The sequence below is a fragment of the Globicephala melas genome, chromosome 18, assembly GCF_963455315.2.
Source record: "Globicephala melas chromosome 18, mGloMel1.2, whole genome shotgun sequence".
Classification (NCBI taxonomy): Eukaryota; Metazoa; Chordata; class Mammalia; order Artiodactyla; family Delphinidae; genus Globicephala; species Globicephala melas.
Genome location: NC_083331.1, coordinates 77,819,383 through 77,837,057, shown reverse-complemented (window position 1 = coordinate 77,837,057; position 17,675 = coordinate 77,819,383). Strand labels below are relative to the sequence as shown.

Below are 17,675 nucleotides of genomic sequence, written 5' to 3'. Positions count from 1 at the left end.
ATACGCCTTCAGCGTCCATTTTCTAATCGATGAGGGCGGAGGCGCTGGCTCCTGGCTCTGCCTCTGCCGACCTCCCCGGAAGTCACGCGGTCGGAAGTCACACGGTCGGTGCGCCTGCGAGGTGTCCACTGGGCCTGCCCTCTCTCCTTCCCTGCGAGCACAGGGGTCTCATCTTCCTCAGTGTCTGATCGAGATCATTTCAGCACAGTGCAGATATTTGTCATTGTATCACTCTTCTCCTTTCGAAATAAACAACTGTATTATTATTATTATTTTAATATAAATTTAGTTATTTATTTTTGGCTGTGTTGGGTCTTCGTTTCTGTGCGAGGGCTTTCTCCAGTTGCGGCGAGTGGGAACCACTCTTCGTTGCAGTGCGCGGGCCTCTCACTGTCACGGCCTCTTGTGTTGCGGAGCACAGGCTCCAGACGCGCAGGCTCAGTAGTTGTGGCTCACCGGCTTAGTTGCTCCGCGGCATTTGGGATCTTCCAAGACCAGGGGTCGAACCCGTGTCCCCTGCATTGGCAGGCAGATTCTCAACCACTGCGCCACCAGGGAAGCCCAACAACTGTATTATTTTTAGCTGTGGGAAATCTGAGCTCTGTAACAGATCCAAGTATTAGCTGGTTCTGGTACGTTTTTCTGATTTGGATATCAGCAGTGTCTATGCGAATTGGCTTTTCTCTTATTTTGAATAGTCAGCAATGAGTTTTGTTTTCTACTTGAAGATAACTAATGCATTTATTTGATCAGTTTTCTGTGTAATTTTAACATAACTTGATCCTATTGTATCGTGTTCAGTTTCAGCTTCTTTCACTGAGCCTTTTCCCTTGTCATTAAAACTTCTTCTAACATATTTTTAATAGCATAATATTGCCTCCTGTGGACATATCATTTTATCTCTCCTCTTCGGTTGGGCATATAGTTTTTTTGTTTTTTTTTTTACTATTTTTCCACTAATATAAATAATGCCATAAGCTGTGTGTAAATATATATTTATATGCCTCTGGATATTTCTTTAGAATAGGTGAATTGGAATTGCTGGGTTAACAGATACGAATCTTAGGTTTACTGTGCATTTACTAATACTTTTATTTCTTAGTATTTATATTTTAACTCTGTTGGTACATATTGTCAGATTACTTTTCAGGAAAGTTTGTACCTGAAAAGTTTGTACCAATTTGATTTACATCCCCGTAAGCACAGCTGTCACTGGTTGATAGTTGTTGGATATTATGTTCAAACAAACTGTCAGTTTGATAGGTGAAAATGGAAGTTCATTTTATTTATTTGTTTTGTATGAATTAAAAAAATTTTTTTGACCACACCCCATGGCATGCGAGATCTAAGTTCTCTGATGAGGGATCGAACCCATGCCCCCTGCAGTGGAAGCGTGGAGTCCTAACCACTGGACCACCAGGGAGTTTCCCCACTGGACCACCAGGGAATTCCCTGGAAGTTCATTTTAATTCCTTTTAATGCTTTTTAAATTATCTTTGAATGTAAACACTTTCTTTCTTTCGTCAGGAAATTGTTTTTTTTGCCCATGTTTCTGTTGGAGTGCAGCCTTCTTACCTTTAACTTATAAGGAAGTGTTTTAGTTATTAACGGCCAGGCAACTTGATGAACAGAGATCAACCAGGAAGTTAGTCTTTTTAACACAGCAGATATAGAAATTTCCCACCAACCATAAATCTGAGGCAAAAATACAGGAAGATTCCAGAAAATGCTTCTGAAAGCAGCCCGTGGAGTCCTTCACATATGCACGTGTGTGTTTGGTCATGTGCACAGTATCCATGATCATCATCCCAGATATAATTTTAATAATATTCATCAAAATAAGTTGTTTGGAGTAAATAGTTACACCTGAAAACGATTTGCTCAGAGCAAGAGAGTTTGATAATGGTATGCCAAGCCGATTAAACCCATTTTTATATATATTTGCCATTTAGCTAGACAGAAAAGATTATTGATCTGAAATGGTTTACAGATTTTTTTCCTTTAAAAAGAAATGGAAGTTCTTTTGTTAGATTCAGTTAATCTAAAAACTTGCTATTAGTGGCAACTAAATGTGTATTTCAGATAACATTTAACCAGATGAAATAGACAAATACAGAACTACAGGGAAATGAGCTTCCTGCCTCTTTCTCAGCCTTTGTGTCCTGGGGGCAGGGAGTGCATGGAGCTTCCCCTCCCCAAAGAATGGTGTTAAAATAGTCTCCTTTTTGGTCTCCTTGGAAATAAAAGTGAAGGAGGAGGAGGTAGGGGAAGTGGTCGGCTCCCCTGCTGGCACGGGACTTGTTTTCCTTTCTTGGTGATTGATATGATAATGATTCATCTTACAGTTGGCGTTCTAGGCTTAGTGGAATGGTGGCTCAAAGATGAGTAGATGTTTTTCTCTTTGAAAGTTCCTTTTTGTGTCTGTCCACGTGGGTGAGTAGGTAGTCCTCAGTGATTACACGCCTGTGATGTGTTCTCTTCTTGTTTGCCAGACTGCTAGGTTGAGTGGTTAGCGCTCTGCCTGGATTCTGGGCTGTGGCCTCGGGCTGCCTCAGAGGCCTCGTCTGGGTGAGGGCTGGCTGGCAGCACTTGCCTTCAAGGCAAGGATGGAATCTGCGCAGCGCTCAGCCCAGTACCCCTCGGGGAGCCCCACGTGGACAGGTGTCCTCACACTTGGCCTGGTAGACAGAGGACGCCAGATGGTGTCTGCAGGAGGCCCTGACCGGTGACCAGAGGTCTTGTACCCAGGATACAGGAAAGACCCAGGGTCTTACCAATGTCCTTTGACTCCATAGCCTTGAGAAATGAATCTCATGGGTAATTTGGTGATATTTGGTGAATATCATCCCTTCAGCTGTAGATAAAAGTTGAAGGAGGTGATTTTGAAATTGTGAATAAATTGTTTTAGGGTATTTTTTGGAAAGAAACTTTTGTAATTTTTAACAACACTCAAGACTATTTCCAGTGCATCTCCAGTTGGGCAGAAGCTTCTGGGAAAGATGTCCACACCACACGGGTCAAGCCCGTGAGAGCTGCTGGTGTATTTTAAAGCCCAGAAGTCCCTCCCGCAGCCTTGAGGGGCAGTAGAGGATTACAGACAGGTCTAATGTCTCACACCTAAGTCTGCCGGAGGGGAGATGGTCATTCTTGGTGTCTGTGTAAAGCCGTCTGCCGCCACGTTAGTCCAGCGGGAGATGTACTGTATTTATGTATTTATTGGACCTCGGGGTGAATGTTGCTTTGCTTTTGGAAGTTTTAGAATTATATGGTTATTTGTGGTTCAATTATAAAAACACAAGTACTTATATTTTAAGTATGTTTTAAGTGTATTTTCAAGGTTCTGGGTAAAGAGATTCAAGGGCTGTTTCAGGTGTAAGTTGTATTTTTTAGGAGTTAAAGGACCAAAGTATACCTTGTGAATTCAGTCTCCGTATCAATTGGGTTCATAGTCGTTAGAGCCTTACCTGGGCAGTGAGCAGTTCCGAATCCGTCAGCTCAGAGCACTTGCTCTCTCCCGTGCGGAAGGGAAGCACTGTGGTGGTAGAGGGAGTGCAGGCTTTACCGCGTGAGTTATTTCACCAGATCCCTTTTCAGGAGGCAGTGCCCTCGGGCCCCTTCACTCTCAGAGGCTTTATCTTGGGAGGAGGGTGCATTAAAGATGCTGTCCTCCGTGCTCCCTTCAGACTGGAGAACAGATCATTTTTCTAGAGTGAAAATACATTTGGTAGTACTTGAAGACTATGAAGAAAATAACACACATTGTTGCCAAATTTGCCTTTGGTCACAGAAACCTTTTGAAAAGGATGTGAGTGAAATAGTCAAGACATAGATGATGCAGATTGTCTCCTTAAAGTTTGAGGATCGAAATGATTCATTCAGTAAATAACGATTGGCCTACTCGGTGCTGCCCGTTCTTGGTATCCAGTGGTGGATGTGACAGAAAGGTCCCTGTGGTCAGGAAGCGTCTTGTCTCGCAGGCAAGCTGGACGTGTCAGCAGGCACTTAGAGCGCTTTGATCGTCGTTTGAAGTGGGGAAGACCAGGTGCTGTGGGAGTACGGGAGGGAGACCCCCACCAGGTGGTGTCATAGGACGGAGGGGCTCCCGGGCTGGCATCTGGAGGTGAGTGCGTTAGACGGGAAGAGTGGGGTGTGGGGGAGGGCCGGGGGCCGGCAGAAGAGCGTGTTCAGAAGGGGGGCTGGGCCAGGTGCAAGGGCCTCGAGGCCCAGTGAGCCGGTGTGACTTCAGTGCAGCAGGGGCCAGGGAGGCTCCGCCCCGAGGGCTGAGCTTGGAGGCCAGCAGACTGGCCCACCATGACGGTGTGCAAGCGTTATGCAGCCCGGGGAGCCTGCAGCCTCGGGGCTGAGAGCCGTGGGGTGGGAGGTGTGGCCAGGATGGACCCCTGGGCCTCTGCTTCCGGGCATTACGGGAGGAGCGGGGCCGGGCTGCCAGGTCAGGCTCACCTGTGTGAGATGTTTTTAAGGGTAAATGGATCTGCAGCCCAAGACAGATCTGGGCAGGAGGAAAAGACTTCAGCTTAGGTGATAGTTAGAGGAGACCCAGACTGCACAGAGCAGTGAAACCTGGAGTCGCACTTCTTCCCTGATGTGTGCAAGATTGTCCTGGAGCCGGAGGCTGGCAAGTGGCCGCAGATGTGCTCTTGCCTCTGCACTGACCCAGGCCCCCGGGCAGCGCTCAGCGTTCTCAGGTCATCCGCCGGGAGACCTACCGTTCTGCCTGCGATCTTAAACTTTCTTTGGTGGGAAAATGTCAGGCTGGGTTAGTGTAAACTGCAGACCCGTCTCACGAGGCTGGGAAACAGGCTGCCCCCGTTTGCTGTGAGTGCGGGCAGAGCCGTGCCCTCGGAAGTGGTGAGGTTGTGCTGGACGAGGCCTCAGAGACGCTGGGCTTCCGGGAAAGTTCCACCCGAGGTCTGTGATGACATGAAGAACAGTAAAGAAACAGACCCTTCCACACGGGGTTTCTAGACTATTTCGTATCACAGACCGTTTCATGGAACTTTGCCGCTCTATGAAGAAATCCCATCACACTGAGAAAGATCTGGAGAATCGGACTGGCACGCGCCCACATGCCTGTGGGATGTTTGAATGTACACGGACGGCTCTCCAGGGGGACTGCCTGGCGTCGGGGGGGGGGGACAGCCCGCCGTTCCAGCTCTGGTTAAACCCCAGATGGAGTTGCACACTGGGGTTACTTCTCTGAGAAGCTTACCTAAACCATAATGCAGATGAATATGGCTTAAAACAGCATGTTCTTATGCCTTTTTACATTGAAAAGTCATTTTAGTTAAATAGACTTTGAGTGCTAGACTAGAAGTCTTAGCCCCTCTGATGGTTTTAGTAGGAGAAGTACATCCTTCACTCTGGACTTACAAATGAAATAGGAAGCTTATAGCTGTCTTTCAGAAGAACGTTTACCATATTCATGGATTGCAGATTCCTGATGGTACGGGGGACGGCAGGCTTTGGAGCCTGTGCCGATCTTCTGAGGTGACCGTGCTGTTTCTTCCCTGGCCGAGGAGGGCCTGTTAGACAAGCCAGAATCCCCACAAGTGTCTCTTAGTCCTCAGCTTGTAGAAGGCAGTAGTTTTTCAAGTATACAGCACCACTGTTGTTTTTTTCACACCTGTTTATACGTCGCTCCGTCATTACTCTTTGAGGAAGGGACAAGAATGATTTCTCAGATAACCGCATGCGACAAGTGAGTTATCCAGGTAGCTAATTGAAGGCCCTTGGAGCGGTAACAGAAATATGTCCAGTCTGACCCATATTAAAGTCATTCCCCCAATGGAGCCTTCAGGGACAGTAGTATCCCATAATAGTACAGCAGAGTCTCTGAACAAAAATGAAAAGTCCAAGCAGAGAATGCTGCTCCCTGGTGACCCTCCAGCCTTTTCCTGGTTTTATAATCTCACAAAGAACAGGAGTGGAGTCTGGGCCCTGCCCACCCCCTCCAAGTTCATGCTTCTCTCAGGTGACAAGGTCACATGCGGTACTTAAGGAAATGTCATTTTTGTCGCCAAATAGCTAGGGAATAGTAAAAGTCTCACGCACAGTAGGCAGACTGACTGTAAAGAAACCATAAAATTGAGCTTATATTTATTCAAATTCTGTAAAACAGAATTTCTCTACTCTTCAAATACAGTTATTTCATTTTATGCCATTTCTTGTTAGATCCTTATATTCCGTAAAGTAATCTGTCACTGAGTGATTGGGTGGCTAAGTACGTGTTTACATAGCACAGAGATGGACTCTGGAAAGGCGGGTTCCTGCTTTAGGGATCGAGAGTGAAAGTGAGGGAGTTTGGGGGAAGACAGCTTGCAGGTGGCCAGGAGGGCCGGCTGTGCTGGTGTCCGACGGCGGTGTCCGGCTCTCTTGCAGAATTCTCTGGGGTGCTGCACCACTGTCACATTCTGGCTTCCGAGATGGTCCATTTCATCCATCAGATGCAGTATTACATCACATTTGAGGTACGTTCGAATCAGCCCTCGATTCTGGTTGAGATCATCCTGTCTCAGGCCGTCGTGCTGTGCTTCGTAGAAGGTGCTGTGCCCGCGTGGCGTCAGCGCCTCCCTCAGGCTCTCGTCATTTCCAGGTGCTTGAGTGCTCTTGGGATGAACTTTGGAACAAAGTGCAGCAGGCCCAGGACCTGGACCACATCATCGCCGCGCACGAGGCCTTCCTGGACACCGTCATCTCCCGCTGTCTGCTGGACGCCGACTCCAGGGTAAGACGAGAACAGACGGTCAGCCAGTCCTTCCCTTGGGCTCGTCCCCTGGTGCGGCCACAGCCCTGGTAGCCGGGACAGTCTTGCTGTTAGTGTGATGTTTCCCCTCAGGGTTGGAGCAGTAGTGCTCAGGTGAGAACGTGCCTTGAACTGGGCATGAAAGGATGAAGACTGGTGGCGCCCATCCACCTCCTGGGGTGGCAGCGATGTCCTCGCGTGCTGCTCAGGGGGGAGTCGTCCTGAGGGATGGCAGTGCGAGAACAAGCATTCAGAGCCCATCCCTCAGTTCAGGGGGTATGGGCGGAGGCCAGGCCTTCCGGAGCCTCTGGCGGCAGAGTCAGGACAGGCTGTCTGGATAAACCCCTGCTTGTTTGGGACACTCCTTCCTGTAGGCCCTGCTGAAAGTTGCATGTTCCATGTGGCAAGTCTTCCCGGAGCTTAGATTTTATTCAGAGATCTGGGAAAATAAGGAACACTTTGCTTTCACTTGAGACAAATGTGAAGTAGGAAGCAAAATTTCAAGTACATTTTTGACGTTAAATGTGCGACTTTAAAGACGTTTCAGGATTGCAGAGGGCTGCTCCCCACTAAACCCCCACCCGCTGCAGGGGCCCTTCTGTGGGAACACGCTGTTCCGTCTGATTTCTCTTTCAGTAGACGCTTTAGTAGATACTTGCCAGAAGCGTGTGTGCGTTTGCACTCCCAGCAGCGGGTGCGTGAGAGTCCGTTTTCCTGCAGCCTCGCCAACAGAACATGTTGTCATGCTTTTGAATTTTTGCCGGTGATAGATAGGTGAGCAATTGTATCTTAGTGCTGCTTTTTATCATTTTTATAACATCTTTATTGGAGTATAATTGCTTTACAATGGTATGTTAGTTTCTGCTGTATAACAAAGTGAATCAGCTGTACTTGTCTGATTTTTTTAGTATATCTGGTTAGCCATCCATGGCTGGGAAAACAGGTATTTTGATATGCCAGATTTCATTATTAGAGAACTATTGATCATGTGTGCTTCTTTATAGATGCTTCAGATCAAAGATGCTTCTATATAGAATGTTTTATAAACATATTGAAACAGTGGCACAGGAGTAATTTAAAATACTTGGCGCGTAAGGAGAACTTAGGAAGCGCACACCTCAGGGCTTTCAGCCTCGATCACTGCACCTCGTCTGTATCAGGCTGGCGCTGTGGGCAGGTCCTGTCAGGGGTCTGCCTCCTGACACGCTCATGTTCAGTCCGGGTAGATGAGTGTGCAGGGCCCGACCTGAGGGGCTGCGGGCGTTCGCTGCCAGCATGTCCTTGTCCACTCGCACAGCGCGGGGCACTGCGGGCAGGTGGACCTAAGGCTCCGTCCTACTTCTCAGCTTTTGACCCCGGCGTTCCCGTGTTTTGAAAGGGCACGACACCCCTCTCTCTTCCCTACATTTGTGAGAATTAAATTGTGTGCTGCTCGTAAGCCGTCACCATAGTGCCTGGCACATGTGAGTTGCTACTGTTTTTAAACAATTAAAAGTCATCTTGTGTGTGTGTGTTTTGCAGGGAGATTTACAATCGTTAGATCTAATGCTTTTTAGAAAACGTGTGAAGGGCTGGGGGTTGTCCCCAAGCTGGCGAATCAGGAGCACATGCACCTGCCAGTGGCGGTGTCTCTGCCCCTTTGCACATGTGGAAGTTCCATTGTAAACAGCTAGAGGCCACGCTGCTCACTGCTAAAGATGTCTACGGGGATGAACAGGATCCAAGCGAGAAAATATTTTCGCCTGTAACGTGATTTTCTCATGATAGTAGATGTTTACGTGTGAGTTGGTCCTGGCTAAATTCATGGAAGGAGTCGTGTGCTGAAGGCCTTAATGATCTTTTCTGAAATGGTCCGTCTGCTGAGGGTTTTACTTTTAATTTGATGGTTTATTTAAAGTAATCACTAGAGGGTTTTTTGTTTTTTAAGAAACCCAATATATAAAACAAATTAAGGCAGTCTGTTATTGACATAAATTAAATGTATTTTTCTTACGTCACTTAGTAAGAAAAACAAGGCTGTTTGATACACGTAATTTTGAAGTTGGAGGTTGTGACAGGTGTGTGTGTACATTTTCGTAGTTTCTGCTTGTGCATTCTTGAGAGAAATCCTGAGTCACACTGTAAATTGTCGCAAACCGGTGTCAGCACAGAGGCACTTCCGCCGCCCTGTCTGAACAGATTGCTGGCAGCAGAAGCACGTGTTGCTCTCTTAGCTTGGAGTAAACAGCAGGAAGTCACCCCAGCTCCAAAAATAGTCAATTTTATTTGACTACAATAAAGAAACAAACTAGAGGAAATAAATCCTTGTTAAAAAGTCATCTCCAGCTTTTGTTTTGATTTTGTGTTACGGCTGAGGCCCCACCAGGAACAGGCAGCTCTGAGCCGAGCTCACTGCTTGCTGTCCACGAAAGACCCCGTGGGTGTTGGCTCTCATGTTACCTTTCAGCCCCCTGCCCCTTCCCCTCCGCCGGTGTCGTGGTGCTCGCTGTACAGCCTTGGGTTAGGATGTGTATGGTGCGTGGATATCGTTTGGTGTACATACAAGACTGCACTAGAGAAAGAATGCATGACCTGCGGTAGGTGTGTGCCCTGAGGGACCCTGTGAATTAGGGAGACGCACTGTCGCCCTTGGTTTAAAACCATCCTTTCATTCCTGGTGTAAAGCATGATACCTTTTTCTAAAAAACCTTGCAGGATTTGTTTTTTATACTTTTTCAAGAATTTCCTCTCTCATATTCTCCATGTCTGGTTTTGGTATGTGCCACCAAAAAAAAAAAAAAAAGTGTTTCCATCCCTTCCCCTCGCTTTCTGATCCTCGAGCAGTCCCGCTGCGGGCGCAGCTGCGCGCTCCACACTGTGGAGTCGGGCAGCACCTTGGGTTGCCGGGTCTCAGTGAGGATGGGAGGTGATTCAGCGAGAGCCTGGGCTCTGACTGCTTGCTGTTGCTATGGTGATTCAGAATTCGCGTATTTGCCAGGACCGGGTGTTCAGTCAGTGTCTGCTGATGCATGAATGAACAGCTAAAGAGCGCCTTGAGAATTTCACTAAGTGTCAATATTTTATTTGAAAAACTTAGTAATAAGCGTGTTGGGGGCTCTGTTCATGAAAAGAAAAAACTTGTCCTCTCTCCCCAGGCACTTTTAAACCAGCTGAGGGCCGTGTTTGATCAAATCATCGAGCTTCAGAACACTCAAGATGCCATCTACAGAGCCGCCCTGGAGGAGCTGCAGAGGCGCCTGCAGTTCGAGGAGAAGAAGCAGCAGCGTGGAGCCGAGGTATGGTTCTGGTGCTGGTGGGCTTGGGCTCATCCGCTTAGACGGTGAGCTGTTGCCGCAGTGATTCCCAGCGCAGCAGACTCTGCCGCTGAAATGTCGCTGAGGCTGTGGTCGTAGCCGCGTCCGGCTGGGGTCCTGAGCGGCTCTGGACTCTTTTACAGGGAGTGGGCACCGTCACTGTCCTCAGCTTTCAAAATCAGGGAGGGCAGAGTTCACGGGAAGCTCTGGTCTCTTGCCAGCGTTCCTCAGTCAAGTGTCGAGACTTTCGTCTGCGTCGGTGTCTCCGCTGGGTGGTGCCCGACTCTGCGTCGCTCTCATGTGGAGCTGGCGGGCACATGTGTACCCATGGGAACCGGGTTTGTGCACGTTGGCTATTTTCAGTCACCTTACCGAGTGGTTCATGTCCTTCATGATCTTGAAGTACAAAGATTTATTGAATGAGTTTGAGTCTTTATGGGATGTCTTGTATTGGATATAATCTGTACAGTCTTTCACTTTTTCAAGATGCTTATTCTTGGGGTGGTGACAGACTGCTCAGTTGATGCGGTTGGATTAGTTTTATTTTTGAGTATTCCCTTACAGTCTGCGTTAGAGGATCGTTAACTTGGAAGGGACACAGAGCATGCGTGTCGTGCCTTCAGGGTGTTCTAGGGATGGGTGTACTGCTCACTTTGTTTGCATTGCCGGGAGCAGGGGTTTGTGGCTGAAATGTCAGAGTTGGCGACCCCCTGCCCCCGGGGCCTCCCGGCCGGGCCCGCCCAGGAAGCCTGCGCACCAGGCGGACTGAAGGCCCACGACCCCGTCACCAGCTTTGTGCCTTTGCTGACTTGACCTCTCTGAGACCAGTTTCCTGGTTTGTAGAACGGGAGTGATAATAAACAAACAGACTCCCCTGGAGCTCCTTACTTTCATGTGCTGGTGTATGTCAGCTGTTAAGTGTCCAGTGAATCCCGCCATGGCCGTGGTTTCTCAAACTGCCCACTTGCCCAGAGCTCTGCCCTTCTGGGGAATCGCTGAGCTGGGAGTCTGCGCTCTGGGGGCGCCCAGGCTCACTCCCCAGACTGTTACCCGTCAGCACCTCGGAGCAGATCTGCCTGATAAGGCAGGTTATTCAGTGTGTTTGTTCAGACGTGCTCGGGATACGCGGGAGTGGCGAGAGCTGCGAGTGTACCCGAGGAGTGGTTAACGTTCGCGAGGCAGGGTGATCTGCGCACTGTCATCAGACCTGAGGCCCCTGCAGGCTGGAGGGGCTGTGCAGGACGGCTCGCAGGGCCCAGGGCGCCTGGTCGGGGGCCTCTGCCCGCCCCTGCCGCAGCGTTCCGCACTGCTGCTGCTAGGCAAGGGCTCCCAGGCGCCTCTTCCTCCTTCAGTCCCTGCCCTCAGTTTTCTGCTTTCTCCCACTTCTCAAAACCGTGTGTGATATATGTCCAATTCAAATTTAGGGCTAAAGGCCTTTTCTTTCTTCTTTTTTCTGTCTCACAATTGGAAATCTTGTTTTCTAGCAGGAGCTCACCCAGCTCTTTGTTCTGACTCCACCTGCCCCCCCCACACCTGTACACACCTGTACACACCTGTACACACCACTCTCTCAGAACAGGCATCTTGACCCCCCCCCCCACAGTGCAGCAGCCATGCGATTTCCCAGCCACGTGTCCGCTCCTGCAGGGTGACCTCCCTGAAATAGCTATTCCCGTAAGGTTTTGCCACCAGCTCAGTACCCAGTTAGATTAATTGGTTTCATTTTTGCTTTTAATTATTAGCAATAGCTTTTATTTATAAAACAAAATTGAATTTAACTATGTAAAATCGTTACCTGGCTGTAAGTACAAGACAAAGTGGACGCAGCCGCTGTGCTGACGTGAACGTGCATGTCAGCCCAGCTGTGACGCGTATGCCGCATTGTGACACTGCATCATGCTATCCACTTAGAATTCTTGTGCTTTTTTATATGTATATACTACAGTAAAATAGAATATTTAAAAATTGTGTTCGAAAAGACAAAAGGTGGTAGGGAAAGGGTAGAAAGTAATATAAGTTTAGTAATTACTTCATCTTTTAAAACCCAGCATCAAGAGGTATTTTTTAAAGCTCATGAAGTAAGTAAGACAGGTGTACATACATTAAAGATACAGACGTGGAAATAACGTCTCCTAAAATCAGGCCGCAAGAAGGGGCGCTCATCGTTCGCCCTCAGGCTGGTTAACGCTGTCTGAAGAAATGGAGCACAGGGACGGCCCGCTGTGTGAAGCTGTCCTTTTAAAGGCAGCCGCTGAACAGACTTAGAAGCCTCCTGGTTGTCAGAAGAAACACAGACCATGTGGTAAAAGAGGACCACCGTCAGGGAGACCGGAAAGCGTCTTGCTGGTGAGATGACAGTGGGACCAGACGTGTCTGTCCTGTCAACAGAGGCAGCGGGGCTAAGCCCACCGCATGAAAGGAGAGGCCTCTGGGTAACCTCTGGGCTGGGGCTGCCCTCTGGACCCGTCGCCTGCTCGCCGTCTGGGCAGACCTGCTTGGTCGGGAGGTTCTGAGACAGAAGAGACAGGACAGAGTGGAAAGGACGGACGACGCACCGGGCACTGAAGTTGTCCAGAGGGAAGCAGCTTGCCGTCGAGGGCACAAGGCAGTAGAGAGGACAGGGCCAGCTTGTGATGGAAGATGGGGTTGCGGTGAGGTCCCGCCACGGAGGGAGGGCCGGAGGGGCGCTAGAGGTGGCCCGTGTCTCTCAGGCTGCGGAGCCCCAGGACGCGATTCTGAAAATGCGCAACCCTCATGCCGACGGAAATAAACGGGGAGAGAGCCACCCAGACGCCCGCTGAAGCCGCTGGGGAAGCAGCGAAACCCGGAGGCGGCCGGGCAGCAGGAGGTGGGCCCCGGCAAGATGAGGGTGAGCGTGGACGGAGGGCGTCCCCGGCCCAGGGGGAGCAGAACAAGCCGGGCACCTCCTGGGAGGCCGTGGGGGGAAGACAGACACACCGAGGCGGTGCGGAAATGCCGCCTGCTGTCTGGCTCGGACCCGTGAAGTCAGCCTGCACACGGGAGGGAGATGAAGGGCTTTCTCTGGACAGAGGGCAAATTGTAGGCAGAGCAGTGGCTCAGCAAGGAGCAAAGTTGCTTACCAGCAGCTCTGCCACAGGAAAGGGAGCGGCCGGACCTCGGCGGCGTGGAGAGCGCTGTGCTCGTGCGCCAGTTCAGTCACAGGGAGGGAAGTGTCCAGAGCCTGCTTGGGAAGCTCTGTGAAGTTGACACCAGATGCGAGAATCTTTATCCCAGACCTGGGTTGTACATGTTGATGGAAGAAGTCTTACAGAAAATACAGGGGAAACATTTAACAGAATATTGAGAGAATAATTCACCAAGACTGGGGTTTATTTAAGGAATGCAGGGGTTCAAGAGGTCTATTCATGTAATTTGCCATGTTAATTGATCAGAAATGATCCTGTGATAATTCCTGCGTGTGCTGGCTGGAAAGCAGCTAGTCAGCTTCACCAGTGATCGAGAACTGTCTTTACATGCATCACGGCTATGGGAAATGGTAAGAACCGTTCCCGTTCAAGTCAGGAGTGAATGCAACGTGTGAGGGTGCCAGTGCTTTGAACCATCGGGTTCAGTTTACAGACGCGTAAAGTATCTGCACTGAAATACGTCCAAAATGACAGACAGGTACAGGCTGTTTATTACAGCATTGTTTCTACTAGCAGAAGACTGGTGAGCTGTGAGGAATCGTCTGAATTGTGGGATGTCACAATGTTAACACTGGGGCTGATGAACATTACTAAGAACAGTGAGGGAGTTCTACGTGTACTCGTGTGTTGATGTAAAATACTTCCGAGGTATGTTATTAATTGAAAAATGTAAGCTAGAGAGCAGTTTGGCATCAGAAAAAGATCATGGACGTTTCCAGCGGCACAGAGGGGTGGAAGTCAGCGCCCCGCCCCCCAGCGTCTTCCATCCGGAGTCTAACCCGGCTGCTTCTCTCTCCCTCTCAGGGCCAGTGGGGGGTGACGGCCGCAGAAGAAGAGCAGGAGAACCAGAGGGTCCGGGAGTTCCAGGAGTCGATACCAAGGCTGTGCTCGCAGCTGCGCATACTGACACATTTCTACCAGGTGCGTGTCCAGCGACAGGGTGCCGCCCACGTCACGGTAACTGACGCTCGACGCCAGATGACGGAAGGGGCGTCGTTCCAGCCGGTCCAGCCTCTGCCGCTGGGTGGGAGTCTTGCCCTCGGTGCTGTCCGACCTCTGGTGGCCCTTCCTTCCCGTGGCTGCTCTGGTGGGTGCGGCTCTGCGGCCCCCTCCTCTGCGGACGTGCGGGGAGCGTGTGGGGAGCGTGTGGGGAGCGTGCGGGACGGGCCTCAGGCTGCTGGGCCGCGGAGGCCACACGCTCTGCTCTGCTTTGTCTCTTTTGAGGGTTTGGTTTCTGATTTCATGTTTCTCAAGGTGATGTTAGTGCTGGAAATAGAGATGAAAAGGTTTTATGAACCCCAGACCTTGAAAACTTACGTTTCTGTGCCATGTATTCATTGGTTCATTGGCTCAGAATTCTGACTGAAACGCCACAACCCTGTTCCGTAGGCATCTAGTTTGCTTCCCAAGGTCCTCACACTTTTAGTTTTGAATTTCTCTTCTGCATAACTAAGGGGTAGATTTGTCCCTTTTGTAAGTGGGCTCACTTTGGCATTGGCCTCCTGTCACCTTTCTGCTGAGAACACGCTTCATAAATGGTGGTAATGACTGGTTTATGTCCAGTGCAAAAATGTATCTATTGGGCGGGTGTTCTGATGATGAAGCGCTGTCTTGACCCAGGTCCTGTATGTGGTGTGGGTTCATAATTCTCAGAAATGGGTGCCTGTGGTTACGTCCGTGCTGTTAATTAAGATGGTCGCCCAGCTGCAGAGGAGCACTCAGTAGCTTAAAATGTGTCCAAGTGCTGATTTCTAAAAGGACAGTGGTGGTTACATGTTTTCCCGGTAGAGTTAATACAGTTTTTAAAAAGTAACCTTAATGTAATCCCAGCATTACTTAACATTACAGCCTTGTAAATCACTGCCGTTCAGACTTCTTTTCCTGATCACGTAAGTCCTTTGCTGTCTTCCTTGTGTCGGTGGCTGAAACACTATAGAGTCTAAAGAGCCATCCGTGCTTTGCTGCTTGTGAGCGGCCCTGGGCCCGGCCCCGCGGGAAGGCATGTCCTCACGTGTCCAGGTGGAGGCGTCCTTCGTCGGCATGTTTCAGTTGCGCGCTCACGAGAAGCCCTGGCGGTGTTTTGAGCAGCGTGGTTCCTTAGGGACTTTCTCCCAAGTCCTCCTTACCCAGAGAGATGGTGACATGCGCACACGCACGCAGGCAGTGTGTTCGCTCAGTGTAAAGTGACTAGTGTCGCATACACGCGTCTGCACGCGTCCCAGCTCCCAGGAGCTCCACCAGAAGCAAGGGTGGGGGGCAGTGTCCACCTCGAGAGTTCGGGAAGGATGGACAAGGGTGTGTCGGTGACCTTTTCTCTGCCTATCAGAGCTTTCCCGAGCGCTTCCCCTGAGCAGGTGACGGTCAGCTGACGTGAGACAGGCGGGGGGGGGGGGGGGGGAGGGGGGGGTGGCAGGGATGGGAGGTGTCCTCAGTGACTCAGCGCGGACAGAAGCAGTTGGGAATTCTATTCTGTTAAAATTGACTAAACGTCTCTCACACCCTGTCGTCGTCTTTGCAAACCCCCCAATGAGGAGGTGATGTGGCCGCACTGTCCGCCCTCGGGGGCAGCCGCAGCCCGACACCCCCAAAGACACCGGGTCCCCTAGCCATGGTTTACATCACGTGTCTGTTCCTGGTGTTCTCAATTTGTCCTCCCGTCAGGGCTGTATGATTAAATACTCTTTCATAACTCATGTGAAATATGAAGTGTCACACTGAAGTTATCTACTCAAAATTTAAAAAATAGGAATGTTTTCCCACCAGTTGCTTTGCTGTTTTGCTCATTCTTGTAGAACTTAAGGGCAGAAAGGAAAAATCTGTTGGTTAGTTCTTTTCCATGAAATTACTGTTGTGAATTTGCATTTGTGGAAATGAGCATCTCTTCCCCGTGGGGCTGCCCTTGACTAGGTGAACTCTTGTCCCAGGAACAGCCGCTAGGGTGGGTGTTGGTGGAAATAACCCCGGAGGGGGTTAAAGGCGGGGCGGTTGTGTGCGCAGCTCCTTCCTGGACCTGAGATGGGCGTGTGTCCCCTGCGTCTCTCCAGGGCATCGTGCAGCAGTTCCTGGTGTTGCTGACGACCAGCCCTGATGAGAGCCTGCGCTTCCTGAGCTTCAGGCTGGATTTCAATGAGCATTACCGCGCCCGGGAGCCGCGGCTCCGCGTGTCCCTGGGCGCCAGGGGCCGGCGCAGCTCCCACACGTGAGGCCCCGGCCCTGCCTCAGGGCGGCAGGTACCGCTGGAGGCGTCGTCATGGAAACGCTCACATCGCATCCTCGGGGACCGCCTGCTGCCCTCCATCCTGGCAACCTCGACAGCCCGGCGTCGGGCGGCGGCAGAGTCGTGCTTTCCTACGTTGGAGTTGAATATATTTGTAATATCACTACGTTAAAGAGGCTGGCTTGCACTATTCAAATTTATTTTTCAAAGTCTTCATATTTAAAAGATACCACACTTTGTAGAGGCTTTTAAGCTCTCCGTGATATAATTCATATTTGTCACTTTTTGAAAAAAACCACAGTTTCTTTTAGAGAAAATTAGGGTGATGGATATTCATCAGTTAGGATGGTAACATCGTTGCTGTTTCCTTGGCATCCTCTTCAGAGGCAATTTTTGTTAATGTCATCAAATTACATTGAAACCAAATGTCCCTACTAAAGAAATATAGAGAGCATTTTATTTTGGTTTTTAGTGTTGTAAAATATTAACCTCTGTAAGGACCTTTCTATCAGTGCATTTACACGTGTTCTTTTTTTCTCTTCCTTCAAAGTTTACATTTTTATATTTAATTTACTCTCAGATAACTTGGAAAATAGTGTAGAAAAAGAGCAGGAGTGACGTAGAACAAAACATCCTTAAGCCTAGATTTCTTGAACCATCAGCTGAATCACCATGTAAATATGGATGACTAAGAAAGGTAATGAAGTATTTTATTTTCAAGATTCTGAGAAGCATTGGAAAGAAATTGTCTTGAACCATGAAGATTTCCTTTCTCCTTGCCTATTTTTTCATTGTAAATATTTATATACTACTGCCCAGATGCTGGGGGGACATTTTTTGTAAAAATGTCATATCGAGTCGCATATATCTGCCTTTATCATGTTGCGTAAGTGAAAACTTAGAAAATTAAAAGCGATTATCTTTCCGATGTGTTGGTTCTTTCCTGATTGTCTATGAAGAGACATAGTTCACTTGCCAGGTTCGGGGGCTGGGGGTTGGCAGAGTTCGTGCTTCACTATATGAATTATTGAATCAGTGAAACCAAGACATCAGACCGTGTGCAACTTCCGGTGCAGATCCAGAGGGAACGCCCCCCTTGCCGCTTGCGTGATGCGTCCTCTCAGTTTTTACCCACGTCCGATTCCTTTGGGTGCAGAGTCCCCGTAGAAGAAAAGGGGCATCAGGGGCGCTGGCTGTGCAGAGATGGACCCAGGGCGAAGGTCGGAACTTCTTAG

General features: G+C 49.4%; 1 protein-coding gene across 2 annotated transcripts in view; it reads left to right on the top strand.

The window, feature by feature from the left end:
* Positions 1 to 17,368, top strand: part of TUBGCP3 (tubulin gamma complex component 3) — a 60,361-nt gene extending 42,993 nt beyond the window's left edge. For both annotated transcript variants that reach the window (XM_030856716.3, XM_030856715.3), the window contains exons 18-22: positions 6,400 to 6,488; positions 6,614 to 6,745; positions 9,898 to 10,038; positions 14,028 to 14,144; positions 16,268 to 17,368. In XM_030856716.3, the coding sequence (XP_030712576.1) occupies positions 6,400 to 6,488; positions 6,614 to 6,745; positions 9,898 to 10,038; positions 14,028 to 14,144; positions 16,268 to 16,426 (638 nt within the window). In that variant the 3' untranslated portion in view covers positions 16,427 to 17,368. The remainder of the gene's footprint in view (positions 1 to 6,399; positions 6,489 to 6,613; positions 6,746 to 9,897; positions 10,039 to 14,027; positions 14,145 to 16,267) is intronic.
* Positions 17,369 to 17,675: the final 307 nt, after the last annotated feature.